The sequence below is a fragment of the Anser anser genome, assembly GCF_964211835.1.
Source record: "Anser anser genome assembly, chromosome: 12".
Lineage (NCBI taxonomy): Eukaryota > Metazoa > Chordata > Aves > Anseriformes > Anatidae > Anser > Anser anser.
Genome location: NC_139733.1, coordinates 8,426,080 through 8,451,481, shown reverse-complemented (window position 1 = coordinate 8,451,481; position 25,402 = coordinate 8,426,080). Strand labels below are relative to the sequence as shown.

The 25,402-nt window shown below is 43.9% G+C and overlaps 1 protein-coding gene across 2 annotated transcripts in view; it reads left to right on the top strand.

Moving 5' to 3' along the window:
• Positions 1-24,985, top strand: part of USP4 (ubiquitin specific peptidase 4) — a 46,335-nt gene extending 21,350 nt beyond the window's left edge. For both annotated transcript variants that reach the window (XM_083795410.1, XM_083795409.1), the window contains 11 exons: positions 1,348-1,431; positions 2,138-2,232; positions 14,595-14,786; positions 15,344-15,432; positions 16,406-16,618; positions 16,698-16,768; positions 18,405-18,520; positions 19,411-19,560; positions 20,335-20,438; positions 22,214-22,302; positions 22,430-24,985. In XM_083795410.1, the coding sequence (XP_083651536.1) occupies positions 1,348-1,431; positions 2,138-2,232; positions 14,595-14,786; positions 15,344-15,432; positions 16,406-16,618; positions 16,698-16,768; positions 18,405-18,520; positions 19,411-19,560; positions 20,335-20,438; positions 22,214-22,302; positions 22,430-22,531 (1,305 nt within the window). In that variant the 3' untranslated portion in view covers positions 22,532-24,985. The remainder of the gene's footprint in view (positions 1-1,347; positions 1,432-2,137; positions 2,233-14,594; positions 14,787-15,343; positions 15,433-16,405; positions 16,619-16,697; positions 16,769-18,404; positions 18,521-19,410; positions 19,561-20,334; positions 20,439-22,213; positions 22,303-22,429) is intronic.
• The last annotated feature ends 417 nt before the right edge of the window (positions 24,986-25,402 follow it).

Here is a 25,402-nt window from a genome sequence, read left to right as displayed (position 1 = left end):
TTCTCTAAAACATACAGTACCGATTCCTCGATGAAGAAAAGATGCCCTGCTAAATCAAGCTGTAGGTGTCTGCATTCTGGTGCACCCAAATCTTGGCATTCATGCACGTTTCTGCTTGCACAATGTCAGCTAGCCATTGTAGAAGGTCATATATCTGTCTCCAGAGAAGTGTTCAGAGCACTGAAAGCAGACTCAGTGGATTATCCAAAGTTTAGCATCTGAGGTAGGGCACTTCGCTACAGACTTGCGAGATATTTCTGCTGTACAGGGTGAAGGGTTTCTTGAATTGTGCCACTCTTACTTTTTGTAGCTCCATGCATGTGGTGTACAGCCAAGCACCCACACAGCACCTCACTCCCCACACCCGCCCCTGAATGGGAAGGGAGAAGAATAGGAAGAACAAAAGCACAGTTTAATAGATGAAGGGGAAGTGGGGATGATGACACAAATAACACAAAGGAGATCACTCACCACCTCCCGTAAATGAGCCAGTGCCCAAATCACCCCTTCTGTCTCTAACACAGTTATTTTTGCTGAGCATCAGGTTGTAAGTGTGGAATAGCCCTTTGGCCAGTTTGGGACAGCTGTCCTGGCTGCGTCCCCTCCTGGCTTCTTGCCCACTCCCAGCCTATCTGCTGCGAGGGCAGAGCGGGGAGAGACAGCCTTGACACTGCTCAGCAGTGGCTAAAACATTAGTGTGATATCAGCATTGTTTTAGCCACCAGTTCAAAGCATGGCGTCACGCAGGCTGCTATGAGGAAGATTAACTACATCCTCGCCAGACCCAGTGCAGTGTAGTGCCCCGTGTGTCCTATGCTGGGTGAGCTCTGAGTGTGTCCAGAACAGAGCTTTTAAAAGAAGTAAGCTACGCTCGGTGCAGATGATGTTTCCAGTCAACTGCAAGCTTGAGTCATCTGATCTGCTCAGGCAGATCCATCCGCATATGCAGTACACACGAGTTTGCCATCCTGCTTTTCAAGATCAGGGAAGAATGGCTATAGGATTTTTTTTCTAAATTCATAAAATAACCCAGCAGGGTTATCTACTCAGCAGGTTGTCGTGTGTGCTTCTTTTTTTGTATTTTTTGTGTGTGTGTGTGTGTTATGCTACAATTAAGCCTTACCAAAGCAGGACGCCAGCTGTTTAAGGCTCTTTTGTTCCCTCCAAATCCTGGCTGTGTAAGGTAGAGCTGAAATCCAGAAAACCTTAATGTGTGTGTCTGTGACCTTAACTTCAGCAGAACTCCTACAAAGTTGAAGTTTTGTATCCATTGTCTTGCCCTCTGCCTTGGTTTATTTTATGGGTTTATTTTGCCTTGTGTAAGCATGATGTTATCTTTGTTTCTAGTACCGGGTCGTGGTGCCAATGATGGGGGCCATCTCAGATCTGTGTGAATCACTCTCCAAAATTTCTGGGGTTCCTGCAGAAAATGTAAGGAAAAATTCTAACATAGTGATTTTGATAAATGTTTTTTTCTTCTCGAAGCATTTTGGTGTCTTAGCTTTTAAATGGCTAATAAGCTTAGTCATATGTTTCTGTCATTATTCCATTAGAAGTTTGAATGCAGTTTTTAACTGTAAAATAAATCATTAAATGTCTGTGTATTCTATTCACTCCAGCATTTCTGATAGTGTAGTTTCTTAGTAATGTGAGATGCTCAGTCTGTTTTGGGTCCACCTCCTGTTGGACATCCTTTTGGTAACAAAGGGATCGGGTGAGCTTTTTATAAAGTGAATGATTTCATAGGTGATGGGGAATGTTTTCAGGATGCTAGCGTAGCACTTCATTTTATGTCAGTTAATTACAGATGTGACTGATCTCTGCTTAAAATCATAGCCTGTTGTCACTCTGATGTTGAGATTTGTGCTGTTGTTTCTACCAGCCTGATTAGCAGCTGTAGGAACTGCATCTCCCTGATACCTCTGTAAAATCAATCTGTTGCTTGCTTTGTTTTTCTGATTTATCTTAATGAATACAGCTGATTAGCTGCTGGTGCTTTTACAGAAAGCAGAGTACTAATGATAGATATGCTGAAAAATCACAACAAGAATGAATAAACTGTTGCTTGAATTTAGTTTGCCTAAGTTTATGTAAGTAGTTATTATAATCTCTTTGCAAATATCACTTGCTGTTCTAGATGGTGGTGACGGACGTGTATAACCATCGATTCCACAAAATCTTCCAAATGGATGAAGGTTTAAATCATATCATGCCAAAAGACGACATCTTTGTGTGAGTAAAGTGGGAAGATGCCATGATGCAAAGAATGTTACAGAACATTTGCTTCAGTTTCAGAATATAAAACCCAAACCTTTCATTTTTCTCAAAACCTAAGCCTTCCTGTAGACCCTTTCCACGTGGCTCCTACTTTTGTGCCTCAAGCTTCTAACTTTACACTCCAAATCAGTTCAAAGCCTTGGAAATGATGTTAGAATAGCATCAAGTCTAAGCTGTTGCAGTGTGCCTCTCATAACACCGATGCAGTTGTTACAGCACCCAGCTAACTGTGACTGGAGTTTCTGATAGACTCCTGACTGGTGCTTACTCAGTTTTTTGTGTCTGACTGCAGAGGACTGTGTAGACTCCCCTCAGGGGTTACAAGTGACTCCAGTGAAGCTGAGGATTTGGTTGTGCTTGTTGTTTGGTATGCATACGGTGAATGAGATGACTTAGCTATCTGGGAGGAGAGCAAAAGTAGTGTTCCTCTGCTGCAGCTGAGCAATGGAAAATAGTGCATGTGAAATGTAAAACAGACTCTGGGGGCTAGTAGCTGAACCTGGAGCTTGCGAGGTCCAATTCAGACCTTCATAAGAAGTCCTGTCTTTCTCACTTGAGAGTATTCCAGAGCAACAATGCTATTTCTAAAAAATTCTGCTGGTCTGAAGCCCTGCACTAACATACTCTGGCACAACGTGTACCTTGCACCGAGTGGAGTGCGGTGACGTTCTGCTCGGTGCTGTTCTGTTGTGCCATCTGCTGTGACCGCTGCTGAGAAGGAATGGCTGGTTGTTTCTGGAAGTCCTTGTCGTACCGGTTGGTTTCTGCAATGACAGTTGAAGGTGAGGCTGGTTAGGGTGCCTTGGAAGGACATTTGGTGTCTGTGAAATCCATTTTGTTATGATACTGTAAGGCATTAGGTTGCAATCGAGCCTTTCTCCAAAGCTCATACAATGTAGAAAACACAAACGTAATGTTACAGTGCTCTTTCCGAAGTCCAGCACGGAGAATCTCCCAGCTGCCCCTTGGGATTGTTTCTGTAACTTTGAGGAACTTGGTAATTGCAACAAAAGAATTTTCTTATGTGAGTAATCTGTTGCATATTCCTCCACAGAAAACTACTGTGTCTTCATTAGCTCTGCTCCTGGGTTGCTGAGGAAGCATTAGCTCAACTGCAGCCCAGTTCTTTGCAGTGACCGTTTCCTTCTGTGCAGGCTTAACTGTAAATGAGGTCATGCTGTGTGTGAGTCATAGCAGTGAACTGACCTGGGCTAAAAATAACACTACAAGAAAGGGGAGAGGCAGCAGGAGGAAACTTTGCTAATCCTATTTTTCCACGTAACCCTCTTAAGATGTCTTCTGCGCTATGGGGCAAAACAAGCAGCCAGGCAGGCACCAGAGTGGGAATTAGGAGAAAGTTGTGCACCAGAACTACTTGAAGGGATGATACCACCAAGAAAAAGTAATGTAAAATTGTATACTAAAACCCAGCCTTTTTACTGAAAGGAAGTACCAAAACATGACAGAGAAGTACTTGTTCCTAACATGCAAAACTCTTTATATAATCACTTAATTAAGGATATATGAGAGATTGACGGTACATCAGTTCTGTGGTAAGATCCTTACAGGGTGGTGATGGGGAGCAATCAAAGTAGGTCTTCAGCGTGTGGTTTCTGATCTGCAGTTCCAAGTGATTCTCTAGTGATTTTTACCCTTCTGCTATTGCTGCCTTGTAGAACTTGAGGTGTGAAGGTGGTGGGAATGTAGTGGCACTGGCAGGAACTTTGAATCTTTGAAAATTGTCACAGAAAGGATTCAGTTGAAATTAAGAATAGATACTTTAGTTTTTTTTCATTGAGCTCTTGCAAAGTGATGGCACTAAGAGCATGCTGAAGGCGAGCTTTTTAGTGTATGTGCTGTGTATTTTTAATAACTTTTGTATTAAGAAACTAAGATTTTCTTTAGTTTTTCTTTAGGAAACGTTTTTATTTTTTCTTTACATGTAGCTCGTGTCCTGAGGAATCCCTGAAGATCTCTGAATAAGAGCTCTTCAGCAAGTTGAAACTGTCATGTATAAGTTGAAGCTTTCTAAATCTTATACTTAAGGGCTATGAGAATGATCTGAGTTGCTTTTGGAGAGCTCATCTTCTCTGCTTGGACTTGGTACATTGTTACCAAAATGTGAATCGCTTCCAAAGTAATGTGAATATTTTTATCCTACTGGCTTCAAAACGTATTTTCCATTGAGAAATTTACTCATAGCCATGGAGTTGCATTTCTTCCTCCTGCTTCTTGCAGAAAGGATGATTTAATACCAGGTAGAGGACTCTTTATTAGAACCTGCCCTGGCACTTCCAGCTGACATACTGGCGACCCTTTGGCATTTTCCTTCACTTCTGGGGCTTCCGTGGGTTACCTGCTTGCTGCTTTTAGATCAGAAGCACACGCAACTGACTTGTACCTGTCACTACTGTTCTTCTTGGGGTTGGACTCAGGCACTGAAATGTGAATTTTCTTTGTGGACCTCTTCTCCAAAACCAGCACACAAGCGGCCTCATTTATTCCTCTTGTGTTGTTGGGTTACTTTGTTCCTTCTAGCCTCGTTGGTTTAGTGTTCCTAAAATTTCCTGCGTGTTATGTTCTAAGCAGGAAAATAGCTTGTACCCCATGTGCTGGTTGGGTAACACTCAGCATTCATTTGCCTTAGTTGTGCTGGTAGAACTGTGGAACTAGAGGATGAGCTAGATCAGGATACGGGTCAGGTCCCTGTCCAGTGTGCTGTGCTGCTCTGTGCATCGCTGTGCTGGTATAGATGAGGAAATGGCCCGAGAGTGGGACAGGGTATGATTAATCAAATACTTCCCAGCTGCTCCTCAGTCTGTAGTCCTAGTGGTACGCTTCTGGTGGAAGTTATCAACAGGGACTGCAAAGTGTTTACAGCCTTCCTGAAGGTGCTGCGTGATGCTTCACTAATGAGTGAGACATCAGACGGCCTATGTTCAGATTGCTGCCGATAACTTCAAGGTTTTCTGATATCCTAGCAATTTATTTACCTGCTTTCATTATATGCAAACATCTTGCTGTTTATTAAATGGGGGAATGAGAAATATTTCCAAATATCTCAAGTCCTTCAATTCTTCCACCTGTAAAGAGCAAACTTGCTACACTTGAAACCAGAAGTATGTAACTGAAATCACATATAGCTGAGAAATAGTTTATTTCTCTCAAGTCAGTGAAGAAGACTTGAGTGCCCAGTAAAAGTATTTTGTTCTTTGGGCTTAAATTAAGGCTAGTTCTTCAGAGAAGTGATGCAAAGACTTTTGCATCTTAGGACTTGAAGCATGGCTCTGCATCTTCGTAGTCCACAAAACCTTTAGCTTGGAAAAGATTCTCTTGGGCTGAGTGGCGATGTAGTTGGGTGTATATCGTGTCTACACTGTATAATATATCTCTCCTCTGTTCCTGAAAGAAAACTGTCTTTGTGTTGATTAATAAGGGGAGCAGCTGCCTTCTGTTAGAAAGTAGGTGTAATGTTTTTACAACTACAGCAGTTTCACCTAAAATTCACAATTAAAAGAAAACTATTTAACCAATGATGCTAACCCATCAAGTGCTTTTTAGCAGTACATTTGCAAGAGTATATTACCACAAAATAAACTTCTAAGAAAGCGTTCTGTAGTGTTAAATTGGCCCGAGAAGATAACAATTGATTTATATGCAAGGAAGAAAAACTCTGTTAAGCTGTTTGTCTACCATGTTTTGAAGACACTATTTTTCCTAAGATTTTCCTAAGAATCACTGAAGTTCCTCATGTAATAACAAGAGTAACAGAAAATATGAGATTTTTAACATTAATAACTTCTGTTACAAATAAAATGGGAAATCTGCACCATCGTAGGACATTGTGCCCGCAGTTCAGCAAACCTGAGTGAGAAGTACATTAGCTTTCATTTGAGGAAAAATCAACGAGAGAGAGATCTGATAATCCTGGTATCTTTTACATTGTGTGTTTTTAGGTACTAAATGTTAACCTAGGGTGGTGTATGCAACCCAGGATATGACTGTTGAGGACCATGGACTTGTTTGTGGTTTACATTAAGGATATTTTCTAGAATCAAAAAGTCTACTGTACTTAAATTTGTGATATTCACTGTCACAGATACTCAAACTCTTTCTGAATTGATGTTTCATTGATCCCTGCACCTCCTTGTCCATTTTATGTGCTATCTGTTCTTGTTTTCCACTAACATCCAGTGGCAAGACTTCCTTGTTGGCAAATTGTAATGTGTACATCTCATCACTATGTTTGAAGTCATTGAAGTTAGATGGAAAGTTCCTTTCACTGGCAAGAAAACAAAGTGCAAGTAACCAACTAATTCAAAATAGTTTAATCAGTACAGCATATTCAGAAATAGGTTCTTAGATGTACATTTCAGAAACTTATATTTAAAAATTGCAAACTGATCAGTGGGTCCTTTGTGTATTTTTTTTTCTTAAGTATTTTGATGGGTGTTCTCACAGGTCTCTTCATTTGTTTCTTCCTTCTCTCCATGCCAAGGGAATTATGAGAAAAGCTGTGATGAGCTGAAGGCAGCACCCTTCCCTGCCTCCCACCAGAGTTTGAATAATCTTTTTTAATTGTGTAAAATTTTCCTCATTTGAAAAGTACTCCTCCCTTCCACTGAAAAAAGCAAAACAAGGTGGTGGTAGTAACTGTCTGTGGTTGTTTGCTAGAGCGTGAGCAAAGAACGCAAAGGACGAGTATGCAGTAACTGGGGGAGCTGTGGGGCCCCAAGGCTCCGATTTCACAAGGAGCTGCATCCAAATTGGGTTTGTCTCGTGCCTTGCTCTCCTTGTCTCCATCTAAAGAGGTTGCCAGACAGAGTCCAGCAGAAGGTCTTTCACTTTGATTTTGCTGGGTTCGTATTTTACATCTGTTCCTGCTGGGCTTGTGCAGGAGAAGACAAGCTGCTGTCAGCTGAGCAGAAGGAGCAAGGCTGTTCTTTCCTAGCTGGAGAATGATTTCATGAAATTACTTCTTATAAATACCTTGGTATAGAAATTGAGGCTGTTAGCTACCGCTCTTAAGTTGACTCAGGACTGTGAAGTTTCAGTGTAAATGGTCAGTCTCTGGCAGTATTTTCTCCAGGTTTGTTTCACTGAAAGCAGTAGGCAAACCAGAGCTTGCATGTGAAAACAATATCCCTGTTGCTTCGACAGACTTCTGATTCTCGAGTCTAGTGCACTAGCCAGTGGGCAACACACATCTCAGTTCAAAATTCAGTTCCAAATCTAACACTCTAATCTTAGTTCAAACATCTAGTACCATAGAAGGTCTGTGCCCCTGACACTGTTTGTTTGTTTGTTTCATTTTTAAAAATAAAAAATGACAGTACTACTGTTAGAAATTTTGTTGTCTTGCTTTTGGCACCAGGGTCTGGTTACTGAGCAGAATGTCTTTCCTTGAAATGCTTTGCTTAAAAATATCACTGAGCAGGAACTTGCAGAGCATGGAGCAGGAACAGTGTCGTAGCTGGGATGTACTCTGTTTTACTTAGAGTTGGCTTGACAAAGGAAGAGGTCTTTTGGCACAGGCATTTCGGTCTGGACTGCACTGTTGAAACAATATTTGTGAAATATGCAGTACATGGGATGTACAGAATATTGAACTTGCACCTTTTAGAAGTGATTTTAGTGGTCAGAAAGCTGTACTTTTTCCTGTTTTCACTCAAGATAGGGAGCTCGTCAACTTTCTGTGACTTTGCAGTGCATGTGGGCTGTTTTGAGACTTGCACTGTGAATTTTCATGTCCTGCTAAAGTGGTGGGAGGAGGAAGAAGAGTGCCCTTGCACTCCATTTGGACTTTAAGCTGAATGGACAGTAATTTTTTTTTAATTGATACTGGATGGCTAAGATGTATTTTTCCTTTCAGCTGATGTTTCTGTTTTATTGATTCTCATGGTATATTACCTGTTATGCTCTCTGATAGCAAAACCTCTAAAAAAAAATAAAAAGAAAAATGAATTGCTACTGGACTTTCAAAGTGATATGCATTCCAAAATGAATCTGACTCCATTTACACAAGAGGACAACGATGTTGGTTTTTTTTTCTCCAGTGGAGAGGGATTTGGGACTAGAATTCTCCAAGCCCATTCTATCACAGGGCCTTGTACTCATACCTCTCTTTGTGATAGGCTTGGAAACGTAGTATAGTCCTGATGGCAGAGTTATTAATATTTAGCATCAGCGAAGAGGTAAGGTACTTGCTGAAACAAAGGGTTTTGATATAAGGAAGGTTGCTGGCATGACACATGGAGCTGTGCAGCCAAAGAACAGTGGGACTAACCCACTTATTGCAGCATTGTAAACGTTTGTCTGCAGTCACGGTGGTACTGTGAGAGGACAGGGAGTTCTGTGGCAAATGACCAGAAAGTCACTCATGAAAAGGTGGTCTGCAAATCAATTTGAAAAAATCGTTTCAGTGTTTGTGCTGAATGCTCTCATTCTCCAGGCTAAGCAGAGAGCAGCATTCAGCACATAACCAAAACGCTTACTATTTCTTTTTCTTAGGTTCCATGAAGTGCAGCCCCACTAGGACCTCCGGCTCCCGCTCCAATGTAACACCCCGCATGCACCATGCTGGTGATATCACATCACCCAGGGATCCCGCTGGAGCTCGGAGCCGGCCTACAAGGGGTCAGGTAAGTGCTACTGGAAAGCAGACTCCATGGCCCACTGCTATATGGGCACAATTCTTAGTATTTCTTCTTAGTTCCTAAGACCTAAGAAGAAAAATGTTTCGATTGATAAACCAGATCTCCCTGTTCTCTTAGCCTGGCTAATGGAGCATATAATGCAACGTGTATTGCTTACGTGGATGAAAGTTGCACAAATTGATTTGCAGGTCACCTTTAACCTATCAAAGCTGCATAGTTTAATAAAATATATTTGGTTTGGCATACATACTGTGTTTTTTGCCTTCTCTTACAATATGCTGTGTTTTATGTTTAGGTGGTCTTGAAAACCACAATTGGCTGCAGAAAGGTCAAGTTTGTTACTGTGAAGAGCTAGAACAGTTATTGCACTGTTAGGTCAGCAAACCAGCTAGCCCAGTAGTTTTGTGTGAAATCTAAAATGTGTGAGACTGTAGCAAGCTAATCTAGGAAGCTTGTTCTCAGTTGTTTGCTTGTTTACAAGAGCTTGTATCCCTTCCAGTATGTGTTTGTATTCTTTAACCTTTAGAAAAATCTTACTGGTTGAGTACCCTCATCCTTTTTAATCCTGCTCCTCTGCACGACTTGTAAAATCCTGTGACAGACTTCTAAAGGGCAATCTACCTGTTGTCTAAAAATGTTTTACTTTCAGTTTCATGTCTCCTAGTTCACTCGATTGTGTTTATTCTCATGTTATGAAAGAAAGTAAACAGATTAGGAGTATCTCCATTTCCCAGAAGAGATAGAATACATGCTTTGTTTTCACTCAGGCTTTTTTTCTAGGCCTCTGTTCATTCTTATTGTCAACTTCTGAAAATACTGTAACTTCACAGCAGCGTGTCCGGGTTGATGTGGAATGGTAATCCTGTTCGGGTGGATCTGTTTGTCAGCTTCTTCAGTAGCATTTTTCTACCCTTCTCTGTTCACTTACAAAATATGCTTGTTTTCTTGGTTGTTGCTATGTACTGACCTGTGACCCACGCAGTGTTTTCCAGCTGTATTTAATGTTACATCCCAGTGCTCTGGAGGGAATGTTTGAATAACACACTGTTGTGTGTGTGGGTAGGTATGTGATAGATAGGTATCTGTGGTAGATATATTACCCTGGCATTTAGCTCAGACTGTCTTCTGCTTGTAGTGCCCTTTCGCATTGCCCTGCCTTGTCTTTCCTGTAGTTTTTCATGTTCCTGTGCTCTTGCTTAATGTTAATTTGCAAAGGATCAAAAGTGAGCTACTTCATTGCTCGGTGCCTCCTTTGTGAATAGTAACCATAAGCCTGAAGCTTCCTGGTGCTCTTTTGTCAGGTTGAAGGCTGGTCAAGGCCATCCCTGTTTGCTGGTGCTTCACTGAATAACATCTGTAAACAGCTGTCATGAATTATAAAGGGAACGTTCACTGTGGTAGCTGGTGAGCAGATGGCTGATTTATAAAACCATGTTGTGTAATCTGGTGTAGCGTCATCTTTATCTTCTATTATTTCAATCAAATTCTAGGGTACAGAAGTACAGTTCATTGTCATCTAATTCCCTGTATCAGCTCTGTAGGCTTCCTTAAAATGTGGATAAAGTATTTTCTTAATTTCTTTAATTGATTTTTTGTATTCTTCTTGAAGAGATTCAGAAAGTGATCCTGATTCTGATACGTCTGCCTCTAAAACTAGAATAACAGCCGTTCTGCAGCGGAGTAGGTAGAGGGGCACTCGAGTAACCAAGCTGGGATGTTCTAGTAAGAAGTTTGCAAGACGCTCTCTTGAGGAGTGTTGTAAGGGTACAGCACGCTGGCTGTTTGTGGTGGATGACGCCTGTGTGTAGGTAATACTTAGCTTTTCATTGTTTCCCATCTGTTCCGTCACAGAGGCAGGATTTCGTACAGGACCTGCGTGAGGATGGAGTGTAAATGGGGGCTGCTTTAATCAGCAGTGTAGGTGGTGTGAGAGGCAGTCACCAGAATGCTGAGGAACGTGTACATCTTGGGCAAGTCGTGTACTGGTCTGTTTTGTAGGAGACCAGCCTAAAGGGTCTCATAGGACCTGGAGTTAATCATCGGTGATACTCTGAGTATTATGGTCTCCTGTTATTTAAACAGTACTAAGTAAAATAATTCAACTCTTTGTGGTGCTGTTTCTCAGGAAACTTCAGAAGGTGCAAACTGTATCCAGTGCTGTTGGTTCACTGAATAGCATCGATAGTGTAGAAAACCTCAGCAGTCATTGTCATTGGATTGTCATATGCACGCTTGCTCTTGGAGGGCTGTGCTAATCGCTAGTGCTCCTGGAGGCTGGGATGAAACTCTCTGAAGGGATATTTTTCTTCATGCTTTCTACTGACATACATAGACTCAGAGAAAGCTTCAAGCTGGGATCCAGACTTTTTTTCTAAATAGAATGAAGTAGAACTGCAACTCTGAAATTGTTCCGCTCCCTGCCCTGCAAGGGTCTTCTGAACACAGGAGCAAAAATCTGTTTCTTGGCTCTCGAGAGAAAGAAAGTGGCTTCTCTGATGTAAGAGAGCTGTTGAGAGTTGGTATGTCCAGATATGTGATTGTGGTTATGTTTAGTGGCATCTTTTCAGGAAATATTTATTTTTCTTTTCTGAAAAAACTTTTCAGTTTTAATGAAAAAAGAAATATAAGCCTGGGACAGGTGACTCACCAAGTTAAAGAGCAGTATGACTTGGCATTCCTGAGATCTCATAAATATTTTCTAATGAATAGTCTCAGAAGACATATCGGGGTGAAAAATGCAATAGTGTTGGGCCATGTAGTTTTTTTGACACTTATAAAAGCGAGTATCTGATGTTGCTGTTTCATCCAGTAGCACAAGCTGTGTCTGTTTTCTCACTGCTCTCTGGAGCTGTTTGTTTTCATAGAATCACAGGATGATTTGTGTTGGAAGGGACTGTAAAGATCATCTAATTCCACCCACCCTGCCACGGGCAGGGACACCTCCAATCAGCCCAGGCTGCCCCCAGCCCCATCCAGCCTGGCCTTGGGCACTGCCAGGGATGGGGCAGCCTGGGCCAGGGCCTCACCACCCTCTGAGTGAAGGATTTCTTCCTTGTATCTCATCTAAACCTACCCTCTTTTAGTTTAAAGCCATTACTCCTTGTCCTGTCACCACAACCTCTGACAACGAGTGCCTCCCCAGCTTTCCTGTAGCTGCCGTTAGGCACGGGCAGGCTGCTGGGAGGTCTCCCCGGGGCCTTCTCTTCTCCAGGCTGAACAGCCCCAGCTCCCTCAGCCTGTCTTCATAGGAGAGGTGCTCCAGCCCCTTGTTCGTCTCTGTGGGCCTCCTCTGGACTCACTAGTACATCCCTGTCCTTCTTGTGCTGGGGGCCTCAGAGCTGAGCACAGGGCTCCAGGTGGGGTCTCACAAGAGCAGAGGGGGACAATCCCCTCCCTTGCCCTGCTGGCCATGGTGATTTTGGTGCAGCCCAGGATAGGGTTGGCTTTCGGAGCTGCAAGGGCACATTGCTGGCTCGCATTCAGGTTTTTGTCTACCAGCACTGTCAAGTTCTTCTCTGCAAGGCTGCTCTTTATCTCTTGTTGCCCAGCCTGTGTTTGTGCTCGGCACTGCCCCAGCCCAGGTGCAGGACCTTGCACTTGGCCTTGCTGAACCTCACGAGTTTCACCCAGGCCCACCTCTTGAGCCTATCCAGATCCTTCTGGATGGCATCCCTTCCCTCCAGTGTGCTGACCACACCACACAGCTTGGTGTCATTAGCAAACTCGCTGAGGGTGCACTCAGTTTCACTGTACATACTGCCAGCCAAGGTGTTAAGTACTGCCGCTCCCAATTCCAGCCCCTGAGGAATTCTGTCACTGGTTTCCACCTGGACATTGAGCTGTTGACTGCAACTCTCTTGAGTGCAACCATCCGGACGGTTCCTTATCTGCTTACTGGTCCATCCATCCAATCCACGTCTCTCCAGTTCAGAGACAAGGATATCATGGGGGACAGTGTCAAATGCTTCATACGAGACCAGGTCGGCCACATCAGCTGCTCTTCCCTTATCCGTGAATGCCGTAACCCCATCGTAGAAGGCCACCAGATTTTTCAGGCACAATTTGCCCTTAGTGAAGCCCTGTTGGCTGTCACCAGTCGCCTCCTTATTTTCCATGGACCTCAGCAGAGTTTCCAGGAGGATCTGCTCCATGACCTTGCCGGGCACAGAGGTGAGACTGACTGGCCTGTAGTTCCCTGGGCCTTCCTTTTCTCCCTTTTTAAAATGGGGATTGTTCCCCTTCTTCCAGTCACTGGGAACTTCACCAGACTGCCACAGCTTCTTAAATGTGATGGAGAGAGGCTTAGCAACTACATCCGCCAGTTCCCTCAGGACTTGCAGATGTGTCTCATCAGGTCCCACGGACCTGTGCACTTTCAGGTTCCTTAGATGGTCTCAGACCTGATTTTCTCCTACAGTGGGCAGTTCTTCATTCTTTCAGTTTCCCTGCCTTTGCCTTCTGCCCCCGGGCTTTGTGGCTAGAGCACTTGCCAATGAAGACTGAGGCAAAAAGTCACTGAGTACCTTAGCCTTCTCTGAGTCGTGGGTAACCAGGTCTCCTGTTTCCTTCTGGAGAGGGCCCACAATTTCCCTTTATCAATCTTCCTTTATCAGTGATGTACTTGCACAAGCCTATCTTGTTGCCCTTGATGTCCCTGGCCAGATTCAGTTCTGTCTGGGCTTTAGCTTTCCTAACCTGATCCCTGGCTGCTCAGACAGTGTCTCTGCATTCTTCCAGGATTGCCTGTCCTTGCTTCCACTGTCTGCATGCTTTCTTTTTGTGCTTGAGTTTTGCCCGGAGCTCCTTGTTCATCCATGCGGGCCTCCTGCTGTTTTTGCCTGGCTTCCTCTTTGTTGGGATGCATTGCTCCTGAGTTTGAAGGAGGTGATCCTTGAATATCAACCAGCTTTCTTGGGCTCCTCTTCCCTCCAGGGCTTTGTCCCACGGTATTCTGCCAAGCAGACCCTTGAAGAGGCCAAAGTGTTCCCCCAAAGTCCAGGGTAGCGAGCTTGCTGTGCTCCCTCTTTGCTGCCCTCTGAATACAAAACTCCCCCATTTCATGATCACTGCAACCAAGGCTGCCCTTAAGTTTCACGTTCCCCACCAGTTTCTTCCAGAATGTTTCTGTTGTGTTTACAGCCCTTGGATTTTTCTGTGAAGCGAATGTTTCCCAACCCTTGATTTCCTGAAGCATTGGCTGGTCACTGGTGTGAGCCCAGGCTATTAACTGTACAAGAGGCTGGGGGAGTGCAAGACCCAAGGTGTTGAGAGGGTTTCTGCCCCTAGACAGAACCAAAACTGTTTCAGGGATTTAAAAGTTCATTTAGTATTTTTCACTGATGCCGTGGTTTGGTTGAAACAACATCTAGTTGTCAGGATAGCGTTTGGGGACACAAGTGACAATATGGATGTAAATATAGGAGGTAAAGGCAGAGGGAAGGTGACAGCTGAGCTGATTGCAGGTATGTATCCTGTGCCAGTGTGGGCCGTGGGAAGTGTTCAGGAAACATATCTTTGACATGAAGGCACGGAATACAACCCTTTTTGTCCTTCTCAGCAGACCATGGTGGAGAGAGTTGTTGGCCTGAGTTAATATTGGTTCTACCTGCTGTGCTTCTCGGCAGTACAAATAACTTGTGGAAATACCTGTCTTTCAAACAGATACGAAGTTTGCAAGCCAAGCGAGGATGGCTCAGAGTATGTTACTCTCTCCGTTTACTTTCGGGAAAAGACAGTGAGGCAATCCAGCAATACTTCAGGCACCGTTCTGTTTGGGCAGCCGCTACTGATATCCGTGCCGAAACACAAGCTCACTGTGGATCACTTGTACGTTGTAGTTCTGGAGCAGATCAGGTAAGCCACGTCTACGTCTATACCTGTGCAGAATTCTAGGGTTTCCTTATTGAGTTAGACCGCAATAAGATCACTGAATCCTTTTTACTGGGAATTTTTCTTCCTTGATCTGTTTGTGGAATACCAACCAGCACTTGGATTACGTAAGTGTCTGGAGGCCACGAGGGCATCTCAGGGTCCTGGTTTTCTGGGCTCTGTAGAAACAGGGGCTGTGAGATGATGATGATACTGGTGGTGGTCCCAACAGAAGTTACCTGCTTGCAAAACACATCAGGAGCACAACTTGGGAAACGTTTTGAGGGCTCTCCTGTATCTCCTTTGATGGGTCACCGTAACTTATTTTTATGCTACTTCTACCTGTAAAACTTGGTACAAGCAGTGAAAACATAAACTTACTGAATTTTTTGTTTGACTCTGAGAGCTCCCAGTGTGTGGATGCTGGTTTGCTGAGGGGAATTGGATGGCAGGGACTGTTATTACTGGTGGTGGAGAGGGTGCAATAGTTCTGATGTACAGCTTCGTTATGATAGTGTCATAAAAATATTACCTCTGTTTAGTCGCTACGTGAAACTCCCCTTGGCAGAAGAGTACTCTACGCCCTGCCCAGACAAAGGAACCTGCAATGGCTCCAGTGGTGTAGCTGAAGGTAAAGTCTTTCAAAATTGGTTGGAAGCTTTTCAGCTTAAAGCTTCTGTCAGCATTTAGTTTGTGTTGTGCGTAAGTGGCTTAAGCTCCAGTAGATAGATTTTAGCTTTACACAGAGATGAAATTGCACTGTTGCATAGGACTTTGTCATGGTGTGGTGAAGATTCCCGTTGACCGTTTTCCTTCCTAGAGAGATCAGATGTCAGCAAGCAACAGGTGGAGAACAAGGTGGTGTGCATTTGTCCTGATCAGTGTTAGTGAAGTTCTTGGTTCTCTATTAGGTGTTCAGGTGCCTCCCTCTAGAGGAGAATCCTTTCTTAATGTGCCCTTTGTGATGAAAACCGGCCTGTTAGATCCTGTGAAGACAAGTTTTGGCGAAATGCAATGAAAACAGTATTTTGTATTCCTGGACCTAGAATCATGGGGTATTGTGCCTAGATTAGATGTTTACAAGGAAGCTTTTAATGGTGATGAGAAATACATGCTTCCCTTCCCTTCTAGAAAGTATTTGCTTGTGATGCTGAAAATAACAATCGGAACAAGTTACATGGGAAATTTAATTTGGGGAGAAAGCATGCCCATTTTTAACCAAGGAATGGAAATAACTTCCCTGGAGACTTGCATTTTCCCTTCTGTGAAGACACCTAATTGCAACCTTTGCTGGTTGTCTTTTGTGGTGTTTATTAGGTTGTGCTATCAGATGGTGTGGTTTGATAACCTGCTGTGAATGAAGCAGGCTTCGTCATGTCTGATACTGGGATATAAACCCCAGTGTTTTACCTGACGTTTGCTGAAGTACAAAATACAGCTTCAGATGCAGTGGTTAGGAAGCACAGATTTCTTTTTGTGTGTGTTTTTCATTAAATTCTAAGCCAACTGTGCATAGGCTCCTGTAAACAGCTGTCAACGTGAGGTATCAGTCTAAACTTTTCACTGAAACTCTTCAATATTTGGCTTGTCGTAAATTTTGCCAGGTGACATTGAAGAGATGGACCATCAGGATGGCGGACAGGAAGGCAAGGAAAAGTTGACAGAAATTGAATGCCACTCTGATGGTTGCATGCAGATTGAGTCAACAAGAGACCTGCAGCCTTGCAAGAAGCAGCATTTCACTTTTAGCCTTGTGAATTCATATGGGACATCTGAGATAAACTCCATTGTGGAAGGAAAAATCTTGAAATTGAATGGTAATTATTGACTTGGTATACTTTTTCTTCCTCCTTTCGTGAACATATTTACAACAAACGTTTTTCTTATTTCTTGTAGCTTTTTCTACGCTTGCTATTGACTGGGATTCTGATACGCGGAGGCTACTCTTTGATGAACAGGAGGCACAGGTTGTAGTATGCTCTTTTCATAAATATTGTGTGTGTAAACTTTCATGGTACTTAAATAGATTACAGTAAACACTGAAATGTAGATGTGGTCCCCTTCATAAAAAATTGAGTAACCAGCATGTGATAAGCTTGCTTAAAATCTTCCAGAGATAAGGCCTATAGATCTGTTATTGCTGATATCTGCTACCAGTGTTCCTAAAAGTAGATACTTTAGTTTTTTTCACGTTTATTTCATTATCCATTCAAATTAAAACAAAAAACGACAACAACAACAAAAAAAACACACCTAAACCAAATGCATAGAGCCTGGTAGAAACCTCAATGTTCTTTCTGTGGGTTCTGAGTCACACTTTGTAACAGAACAATCTGTTGTCGCTCTCTTGCCAAAACAAAAATAATTTAACTTTGAAGTAAGAACATATGTTTTTGTCTTATGAAGAGAGCTCCCCCTTTGTTAAATGTGTCTCACACAAAGCAACTCTTCCATGTGTAGGCATTGTGCAGTGCTAGGCAGTAGCTAAGTCATATTTGGGCTCATGGGTATACCAAATTGGAGTATAAACTCTTGGGACAGGATTAAAGGAAATGGTGTTACTCCATTTAGATGCAATTTCATGTTCGTGCTAGCTTGAGAGGAACATTTATCTGGTATCACTGTCTTCATAGAAGGTAGGGGCAGAGAGCCAGGATCGTATTTCAGACACTGCTTGTGTGTGCGAAACTGTATGTTTGTTGCAAGTGTTATGTGTCGTATACCTAAAATCATCACCTGGATGCAAATGCAAGTTGAAGTGCACTTCATTCGCTTATTCCAGAATGCCTGAGTTTTACCATCCTCTGGTATTGCCAGGAAAAAAATGCAGGTGCATTATCAGGGTAATACTTGTTTTTATGTAATTTAAAACAGCAAAGATTTTGCTTAAACTTCTTGTTAAGAGGCTACACTTAAACGATCGAATGGCTTAAAGCAAGAGCTGGTTCACTTGAAAGTATGTATCAAACATGATTATTCCTCTAGGATTTGATAGCTTCTTTGCCCCAGTATCATTTGGTTTCTGTCAATCACTTGAATACATTTAGCATATGTCATAATGATTTTAACATTTGTTGATTATTCTGAATGTCTTGCAGCATACTTGAGCTATGCCATATGTTTGCAGAGCTATCTATCCTTTACTAGGGGTTTCATAATCTTGTCAGAGAACAAGTTTAATGGTCTGATTGTCATAAGGCTGTGCAGATTGATATTTTATTTGCTTTTTGTTCTAGCTGTCATAAAACTACCATCATCATTCCTTGTATCTGCTTTTGGGTGTTTTCAGTCCTTTTCATACCTTGTAAACATATTTTTTTACTGAGAAAATATTTACTTCTGGTAAATGCCAGCCTTATTTTATTGCTGCTAAGGTATGAGGAGTTCTAAGTTTGTTGAGGAGTCTGGGAGGATCATACCCGAGGTGGGAAAAGTGAAAAGGACTGTTCAGAGCACAGGAAAGGAGTGGCTGGAAGCTTGATTGTGTGGGTGGAGAAGAGGTCCAGAAATCATCAGCAGAGTGAAGGTGGTCGTGTTCATTTTCATGATGTCAAGGATTAAAGCCTACATGGAATTGAATAAAGCATGCATCTCTTTCACTAGGCATTTGAAAAGCATTCAAGTTTGTTACAACCACAGAAGAAGAAGGCTGTGGTAGCTCTCAGAGACTGCATAGAGCTCTTTACTACTATGGAAACGCTCGGTGAACATGACCCTTGGTAAGACCCTCTTTCTGCCTGTCACATTTACCATAAAATGCTGTAACTCTTTGATTTCACATTACTTGTCACGGGATTCTGATAATTTCCTAGGTCTGTCTCTTTGTCTTGGTGTGAAGAAGTCTATTGTGTGTTTGTTCAGTCACTGACTCAGTAGGCTGCAAGCATGGGTTAATAAAAAGTACTTGTTTCCTGTCTGTATTAAAACAAACAAAAAGACACTGGGTACATAGAGGTTAGGCTATTTTTCATTCTCCAACGTACATCTGTCTTCCAGATGCATCAGAGGAAGCAGTTGTGGTATCAGTGTAAGTGTGGCTACTTCACGGCTAGCGTGTGGCTAGTTTTTTTACTTTACTGTTTTATTTTCAGCTTGTACTCGTCCTGAAACACTCCTAACTGTATGAAAAATCCCCAGTTGAGGGATTAGGTACAGTACCTAGGTCACCCTAAGTGACCAAAGTGTGATTAACGTGCATACAGAACATCTTTGGAAGTTGTTTGCTAGGTGTGTAAGAAAACAACTTATAGTGTGGTAGGTTCTTGTTTGTTACTAATTTCCAAGTACAGGTTATTAGATGTTTGTACCTGTTACCTGTTTGAGCTGCATCAGGAAACAATAAAACAGCAATGGAACCTTTAAACCTTTTATTTGTTTTTGAACAATGTTCAGTTAATGTGCTTGCAATTGGACATTTTACCCACAAAGTGAAAGCAATGTGTAGCTTTGACACCTCCAGGGAGTTGTATTCTCCTGCATATTCCACAAGCCAAAAATGTCTTCTCTAAGTCAGAGGCTGAACTGCAGTATTGATGTATCCTCTAACAGAAGGACAGAAGATTTTTGTTTACCTTAGCCTTTCATTTCCTTGTTTGTACTCTTTCCTCAGGTACTGCCCTAACTGTAAGAAACATCAGCAGGCCACAAAGAAGTTTGACTTGTGGTCTTTGCCCAAGATTTTGGTAGTCCATTTAAAACGCTTCTCATACAGCAGATACTGGAGAGATAAACTTGACACTGTTGTTGAATTCCCTATCAGGTAGGATTCTTCCTTCAAGCTAGTCTGCATGTCAAGAGGAATCTACTTCTGATGTTACTGTTGTGTGGGCTTGTTACTGATGTTGTTAACGGGAACAGTTCTGTCTTAGGGGTTGAAATACAAGGCAGCAGGCATGAGCGAAACTCGGGCAATAGTCGAGGTGCAGGACACATCAGCAGTTTACCTGTTTCTGTTGCTCTGCTCCTGGGCAGATAAGGTGGGCAAGTGTGTTATATTACATGGTAGAGACACTCCTAGAAAGTCAGAATGTGAATCAGCTCTGCATTACCTTTTTTTGGTTTCGTTAATCTTAACGTTAATCAGTTCCACACATCTCAGAGAACTACAGTTACTATCAGGTATTGTTTCTTTTGAAAAAAAGATTAAAACCGTGGGATTGCTGCGAAACCAGGCAGGTTGCTCAAAGCCCCAGCCTATATTTGTGCTTGGGAGTGCCTCAGCCCAGATGCTGAGGCAATACTCCTTACTACTTCCATCTCGCTTTTCATGCCTACACATGGACACGCTCTGAACTGATTTTTATTCAGCACTTCCCTCGCAGTCTTTTGGCAGCACCTGATGAATTCACTAGGACCTGCCCTATGTGAGAGGGTTCCTGTTTCTGGTAACACTGGTAACATCTAGCTGGTCAGCAGCAGAGCGCAACCCTTAGCCAGTGCTGACTGCCAGCAGAGCTTCGCTGGTGTGTCAGGAATTAGTTTTCAGGAAGTTTTCAGGTTACCGGCATACTGATACTGTTGGATTTCCTTCCAGGGGTTTAAACATGTCTGAGTTTGTCTGTGATCCAAGAAGAGGCTCGTATGTCTATGACCTTATTGCAGTTTCCAATCACTATGGAGCCATGGGAGTAGGCCACTGTAAGTAACTGCTTTTCTGTACTTTCTGTGTGCAAGGAAATAGAGACAGAGGGACCAGGGGAGGCTCTGTGCACTGGAGAGTTGCAGCAGCCCTCACCCAAGGGTGTCTAGTCCAAAACTTACTTGTGTTCTGTAGGCAAATGAATATCTTATTGAAAGGAAGCTTCCTTCCTGTTAGGATTTGCTGAGCAGCCAGCTAGTTTGTGTAGCTTGCAGCTGCCTGGGTCTGAATCTAATGACTGTAGGACCCCGGTTAGTAGTCGTTACAGAGTGTGCAAACTGGGTTTCCAGTTAACGAGGGGTGTCATTATTTTCAATGCTGGAACATGATGACATTGTGGAAAGGAGGTTCCTACTGGAGAGTGGTGGGGCACTGTCTTCAGCTTAAGCTGTCGGTTCAACTCCAAGTCTCAGCTTCTTGCCCTGCACCAAACTAGAGCGTAGCTGCTCATCCAGCATGGGCACAGCATTACAGCTGCGGAGCAGAGGTTGCGAGCAGTTGAGCCAGCCAGGCAAGAGCTTGCCAGGTTCCCTCAGTGGTGTCAGACAAGGTATGACAAATAGTTGCACGTAGGCCAGGGACACAGTTCAGAGGACATACCTTGCCATGAACCTGGGTCTGGTGCCCTTCTGCATTTGCTTTCCTGACTTATTTGCTGCAGTAGCAATTTAAAGCAGGTTAACATTTTTTTCCCCTTTGTCCCAGGCTTTAAAAAAAAAAAAAAAAAACAAAAAACACAAATGCATGGTGCTTCACAGAATTATAGAATCACAGAATCATTAAGGTTGGACGAGACCTCCAAGATCATCTGGTCCAAACATCCCCCACCACCAATGTCACCCACTAAACCATGTCCTTAAGCACCACATACGACCTTTCCTTAAACATCCCCAGGCCGTGTTGAACCTCATCCCATTGCCCTCTGCCCATCAACCCATCCTGTCCAGGTCCCTCTGCGGGGCCTTCCTACCCTCTGGCAGATGGACACTTCCCCCAGTTTGGTGTCATCTGCAAACTCACTGAGAGTGCACTCAATTCCCTCATCTAAATCATCAGTAAAGATATTAAAAAGGATGGGCCCCAACACCGACCCCTGGGGAACTCCATTGGTGACCAGTCACCAGCTGGATTTCACTCGTTTCGCCACCACTCTCTGGGCCTGGCCATGCAGCCAGTTTTTAACCCAGCAAAGAGTGTATGTGTCCAAGCCATGGGCTGCCAGCTTCTCCAGGAGAATGCTGGGGGAGACCACGTCAAAGGCCTTGCTGAAGTGTCGGTAGACTACATCAGCAGCCTTTCCCTTGTCCCCCAGGTGGGTCACCCGGTCGTAGAAGATGAGGTTGGTCAGGCAGGACTTGCCTTTCATGAACCCATGCTGGCTGGGCCTACCTCATGCTTTCTATCTCCTGCATCTTTTAAATGTCCCAAATATGTACATGTAAAAGCTCGCATCACACACAAAAGAAAAAAGATTGGGCTTTGAATTTTTGTGCTGTTACATTCAGAGCTGGTGGAGGGAGTACGGGCATACAGAGATGGTGCTGCTTACTGCTGGTGTTGCTTACTACTAGTGCTGAGTCCCATGCAGGACATAGCTCTAGACTCACTAGGTGACCTAGCGTGTTCTTGAAGCTGTGTTAGTGAATGAGGTGTGGGGCAGCTGCTGACCGAGTTAGTTCTTGGACCGTCTCGTACGACTGGTTTGAGTCTTGAATGTCACTGGCGCAGTGCAGCTGGGTGGCACTACCTGAGTGGCAGTCTCTCCTCCCAACAGACACTGCCTATGCCAAGAACAAAGTGAATGACAAGTGGTACTACTTTGATGACAGCAGCGTATCCGTGGCTTCGGAAGACCAAATAGTGGTGAGTACTTGGCCTGAGGCTAATCCAAGTTTGTGGTGCAAGTGGTTCCTGCTTTGGGTGTTATATTTCTAGCTAAGCTACATGGATTGCTTCAGTCTTTCAGATTCTTTTCCTCTTTGTTTGGTAGACAAAAGCTGCATATGTGCTGTTTTATCAGCGCCGAAACAGTGAAGAACATATGGCTCCATCTCCTCCCCAAGAAGAGTGTGATGGCATGGATACCAACTAAGCGTCGCAATTGCCCCCCGCCCAGCACTCGCCCACTGTGTTAGCGGTCACTCTTCTAAAGCTATGTCTGAGGCATCTGAAATTTTTTCTTCCTTCTGTAGGATTTGAGCAGAAAACATAGCACTGAAAGATTCAGTGCTTGGGATTGCAGAATAGCACTGGAGAGTCAGGAATAGGTGCTGACACTTGTATATTTAGAGGCCAAAAATAACATATATCGGAGCTTTGATAAAGTTCTTTTTTAAAATCTGGCTGAGCTGTGTGGCTAGAGGCAGAGGTCAGGGTTGGGCTGGGCTGAGGGCTGTAGCTGAGGTTGGGGAGAGTAGGAATTGGAGGTCACAGCTGAATGTTGTGGGGCCCGTGGAGTGGCAGGTAAGATTCTCTGAATTGGTAACGGGGGCTTCCTGTAAATCCTCTGATGTGGCTGATGCCCCAGGCCCACCTGCCCCATGCCAGGGAGGCGCGTGCACCCTTTCTGGAGGCTCTCAGTTCGAATCTACATCCATCTGGCTTGCCTGTTGCCATCTCTGCCGTTGTACTTCGGTTCCCTTGCCAAGCATCAAGAGTTTCTCCTTCTTGCATCCTTTCATCTGCTGATGCATTTCAGAACCTTCTGGGCAGTTTTGACTCAGCCTTGTAAATGTGAACACCGAATCCTGCCATGTGGGTAATTTTACTGGAAGTAAATTGTACCTGGCCGCGTGGTTGGTGCATGTGTGGGCTTGTCTGCACAGTGGCTGCAGGATACGGCTCCTAGACCTCTGGCTCCTATTCTTCACTAGAGAAAATATCACCTGTGAGGCTGTCCATTTCTTGTCCTCTCAATCTATCTCCTACATCCTTCATGCCACCTTCAGGTCACTCTAAGGACTCCCCTGCCTCCACCACTTCTCCATGGTTTGTGTGGTTGCAGCACTTTTATTTTTTATTTTTAGCTCATTTAATTGTCTCCTTGGAGCTTTTACTCTGGTAAGGCTCAGCTCTGTGTCCCAAAGCTGTCGCCTGTAAGGATGCTAGCCCAGTGCAATGGATTGTGTGAGGTTTTGTCCTTTTCTCGTGACTTTTCTTTTGCAATGTTCTTTCAGCATTTGTCCTCTTCCCTTGAATGTCACCCACCCTAACATCTTCTGAGAGGCTGCAGGTGTAAAGGTCCTGGCCACAGTTTCCCTTTGCCATAGCTGCTCAGTTGCTCTGCTCCATCCTTCCAAAACAACTGGCAGATGCTCTTCCTGCTCCACCTTTACCCAAACTGTCTCTGTTATCTGCAGGAATTGAGTCCAGCTTTGCTCTTGAGTGAGGGCTCTGGTGAACCCTAGATTGGGTCAGTCCTCAGCAGAGAACTGACCTTCCCATGAAAAATAGGAAAAATCTAGTCTGAATCTGTGGTTTTGAGGGTAAGTTCTAGCTCAAGGTGGCGAACCACACAGGAGGGTTTTTTCCTTCTCGGAGCCAAGTGCACTGGCAGAACCAAAGGCTAAGAAAGACTATTGCCTCACAAGGGCTTGTTCCCTCCCCCCCCAACAAAACATGTTCCTGCAGTCACTCTCTCCTCTCCGCACGGTTCTTGCAGCTTCACTGCTGGCCATAACTGTCCTGTCAACATAACAGCAGTCATCGTTTAACTCCGGGCACACCAGCTCAGCTCCCTTTCCGCTTCTCAGCAACAAGCCCCATAGGAAGTTGTCACGTGCCAGTCCCTAGACTTCTGTGCTGCAGCCGTGCAAAAGCACAGCTGGCTGCTTGCTGTCTTGTCCTGATCCAGGCAGTGGGATGGGAGGGCAGCACCTATGGCTCCCTAGCCAGGGCACGAGAATGTCTTGGTAAGAGGAGGAGGGAGGACTGGGAGGCCTGTCTCTAGCTGTCACATTAGTATTATGATCCTGTTCTGCAGAATTTTGCTTTTAAAGCATTGAAATTTGAGTTTAGAGTTCAGAATTGTTTATTTGCTTCTGCTGTTCTGTTTTTTTGGGTTGTTTGGGATTTTTACAACTCTTAATATTTTATTTCTGTTCTTTCCTCGTTACTGAGGGGAGCATCCAAAAATCAAATTTTAAGCTGTAGCACTGCACTGAATTACTCTGATCAGCATTTTTGTTAGTTTTACCCTGAAAGAAAGTCACGCGGGCATTCCAAAATGGGGGGGAGAGGAAAGGGGATTAAAAGACCTTTTTAACGGAAAGATCCATCTGAAATAGCCTTTGTTCTCCTCTTTACTTCCTTTCCTGTGCTGACACTAAGAAATGTGTCAGTGGGGCTAAATCTGATGCTCAGATGCTGAACAGACTGTTGTACTGCAGAAAAAGTGGCCCAGCTCTTACCTTCTCTGACTCTGAGCTGATGGGCTTAGGCTGGTGTGTGTCTTCTGTAATACCAGACCTGTTTTTTAGACTAGCACTTTGTAAGTGGCTGGCTCTATTGTACAAAGAGGAAAATTAAAGAGTGGTTTGCACTGAAACTGGGTTTGGTTGTTTTTTCAGCTTTCGTTAAGTGACCTGAAGCGCAGGTTGAACAGCTGCTGGTTTGTGGGGATGCCTGGTGCGGCAGGAGCTCTTTCAGCTGGGCCGTGGCAAGTAGTGTGAGGCTGCGCAGCCCACCCTGCTTTGCCAGGGGGGATTCAGGAGAACAGCGCACCGCTGTGTAAATCGAAGAGTCGGTACTCAGAGGTTGCCTTTTCCCTTCTGCAGCACTGGGCCGCTCATCTCTGGTGGCGTAACGAAGCTTGTCCTGACCTTTCTGTGATACCTGGCAGCCTCAGTTATGGCTTCATCGTCATTCCTCTTCTTCTGCAGAACCAGGGCGCCCTGCCCTTATCACCATTTTCTCCAGTAGCAGGTGTTGTCTTTCGGGCTTGTGGCTGCATCGCTGAAATGGT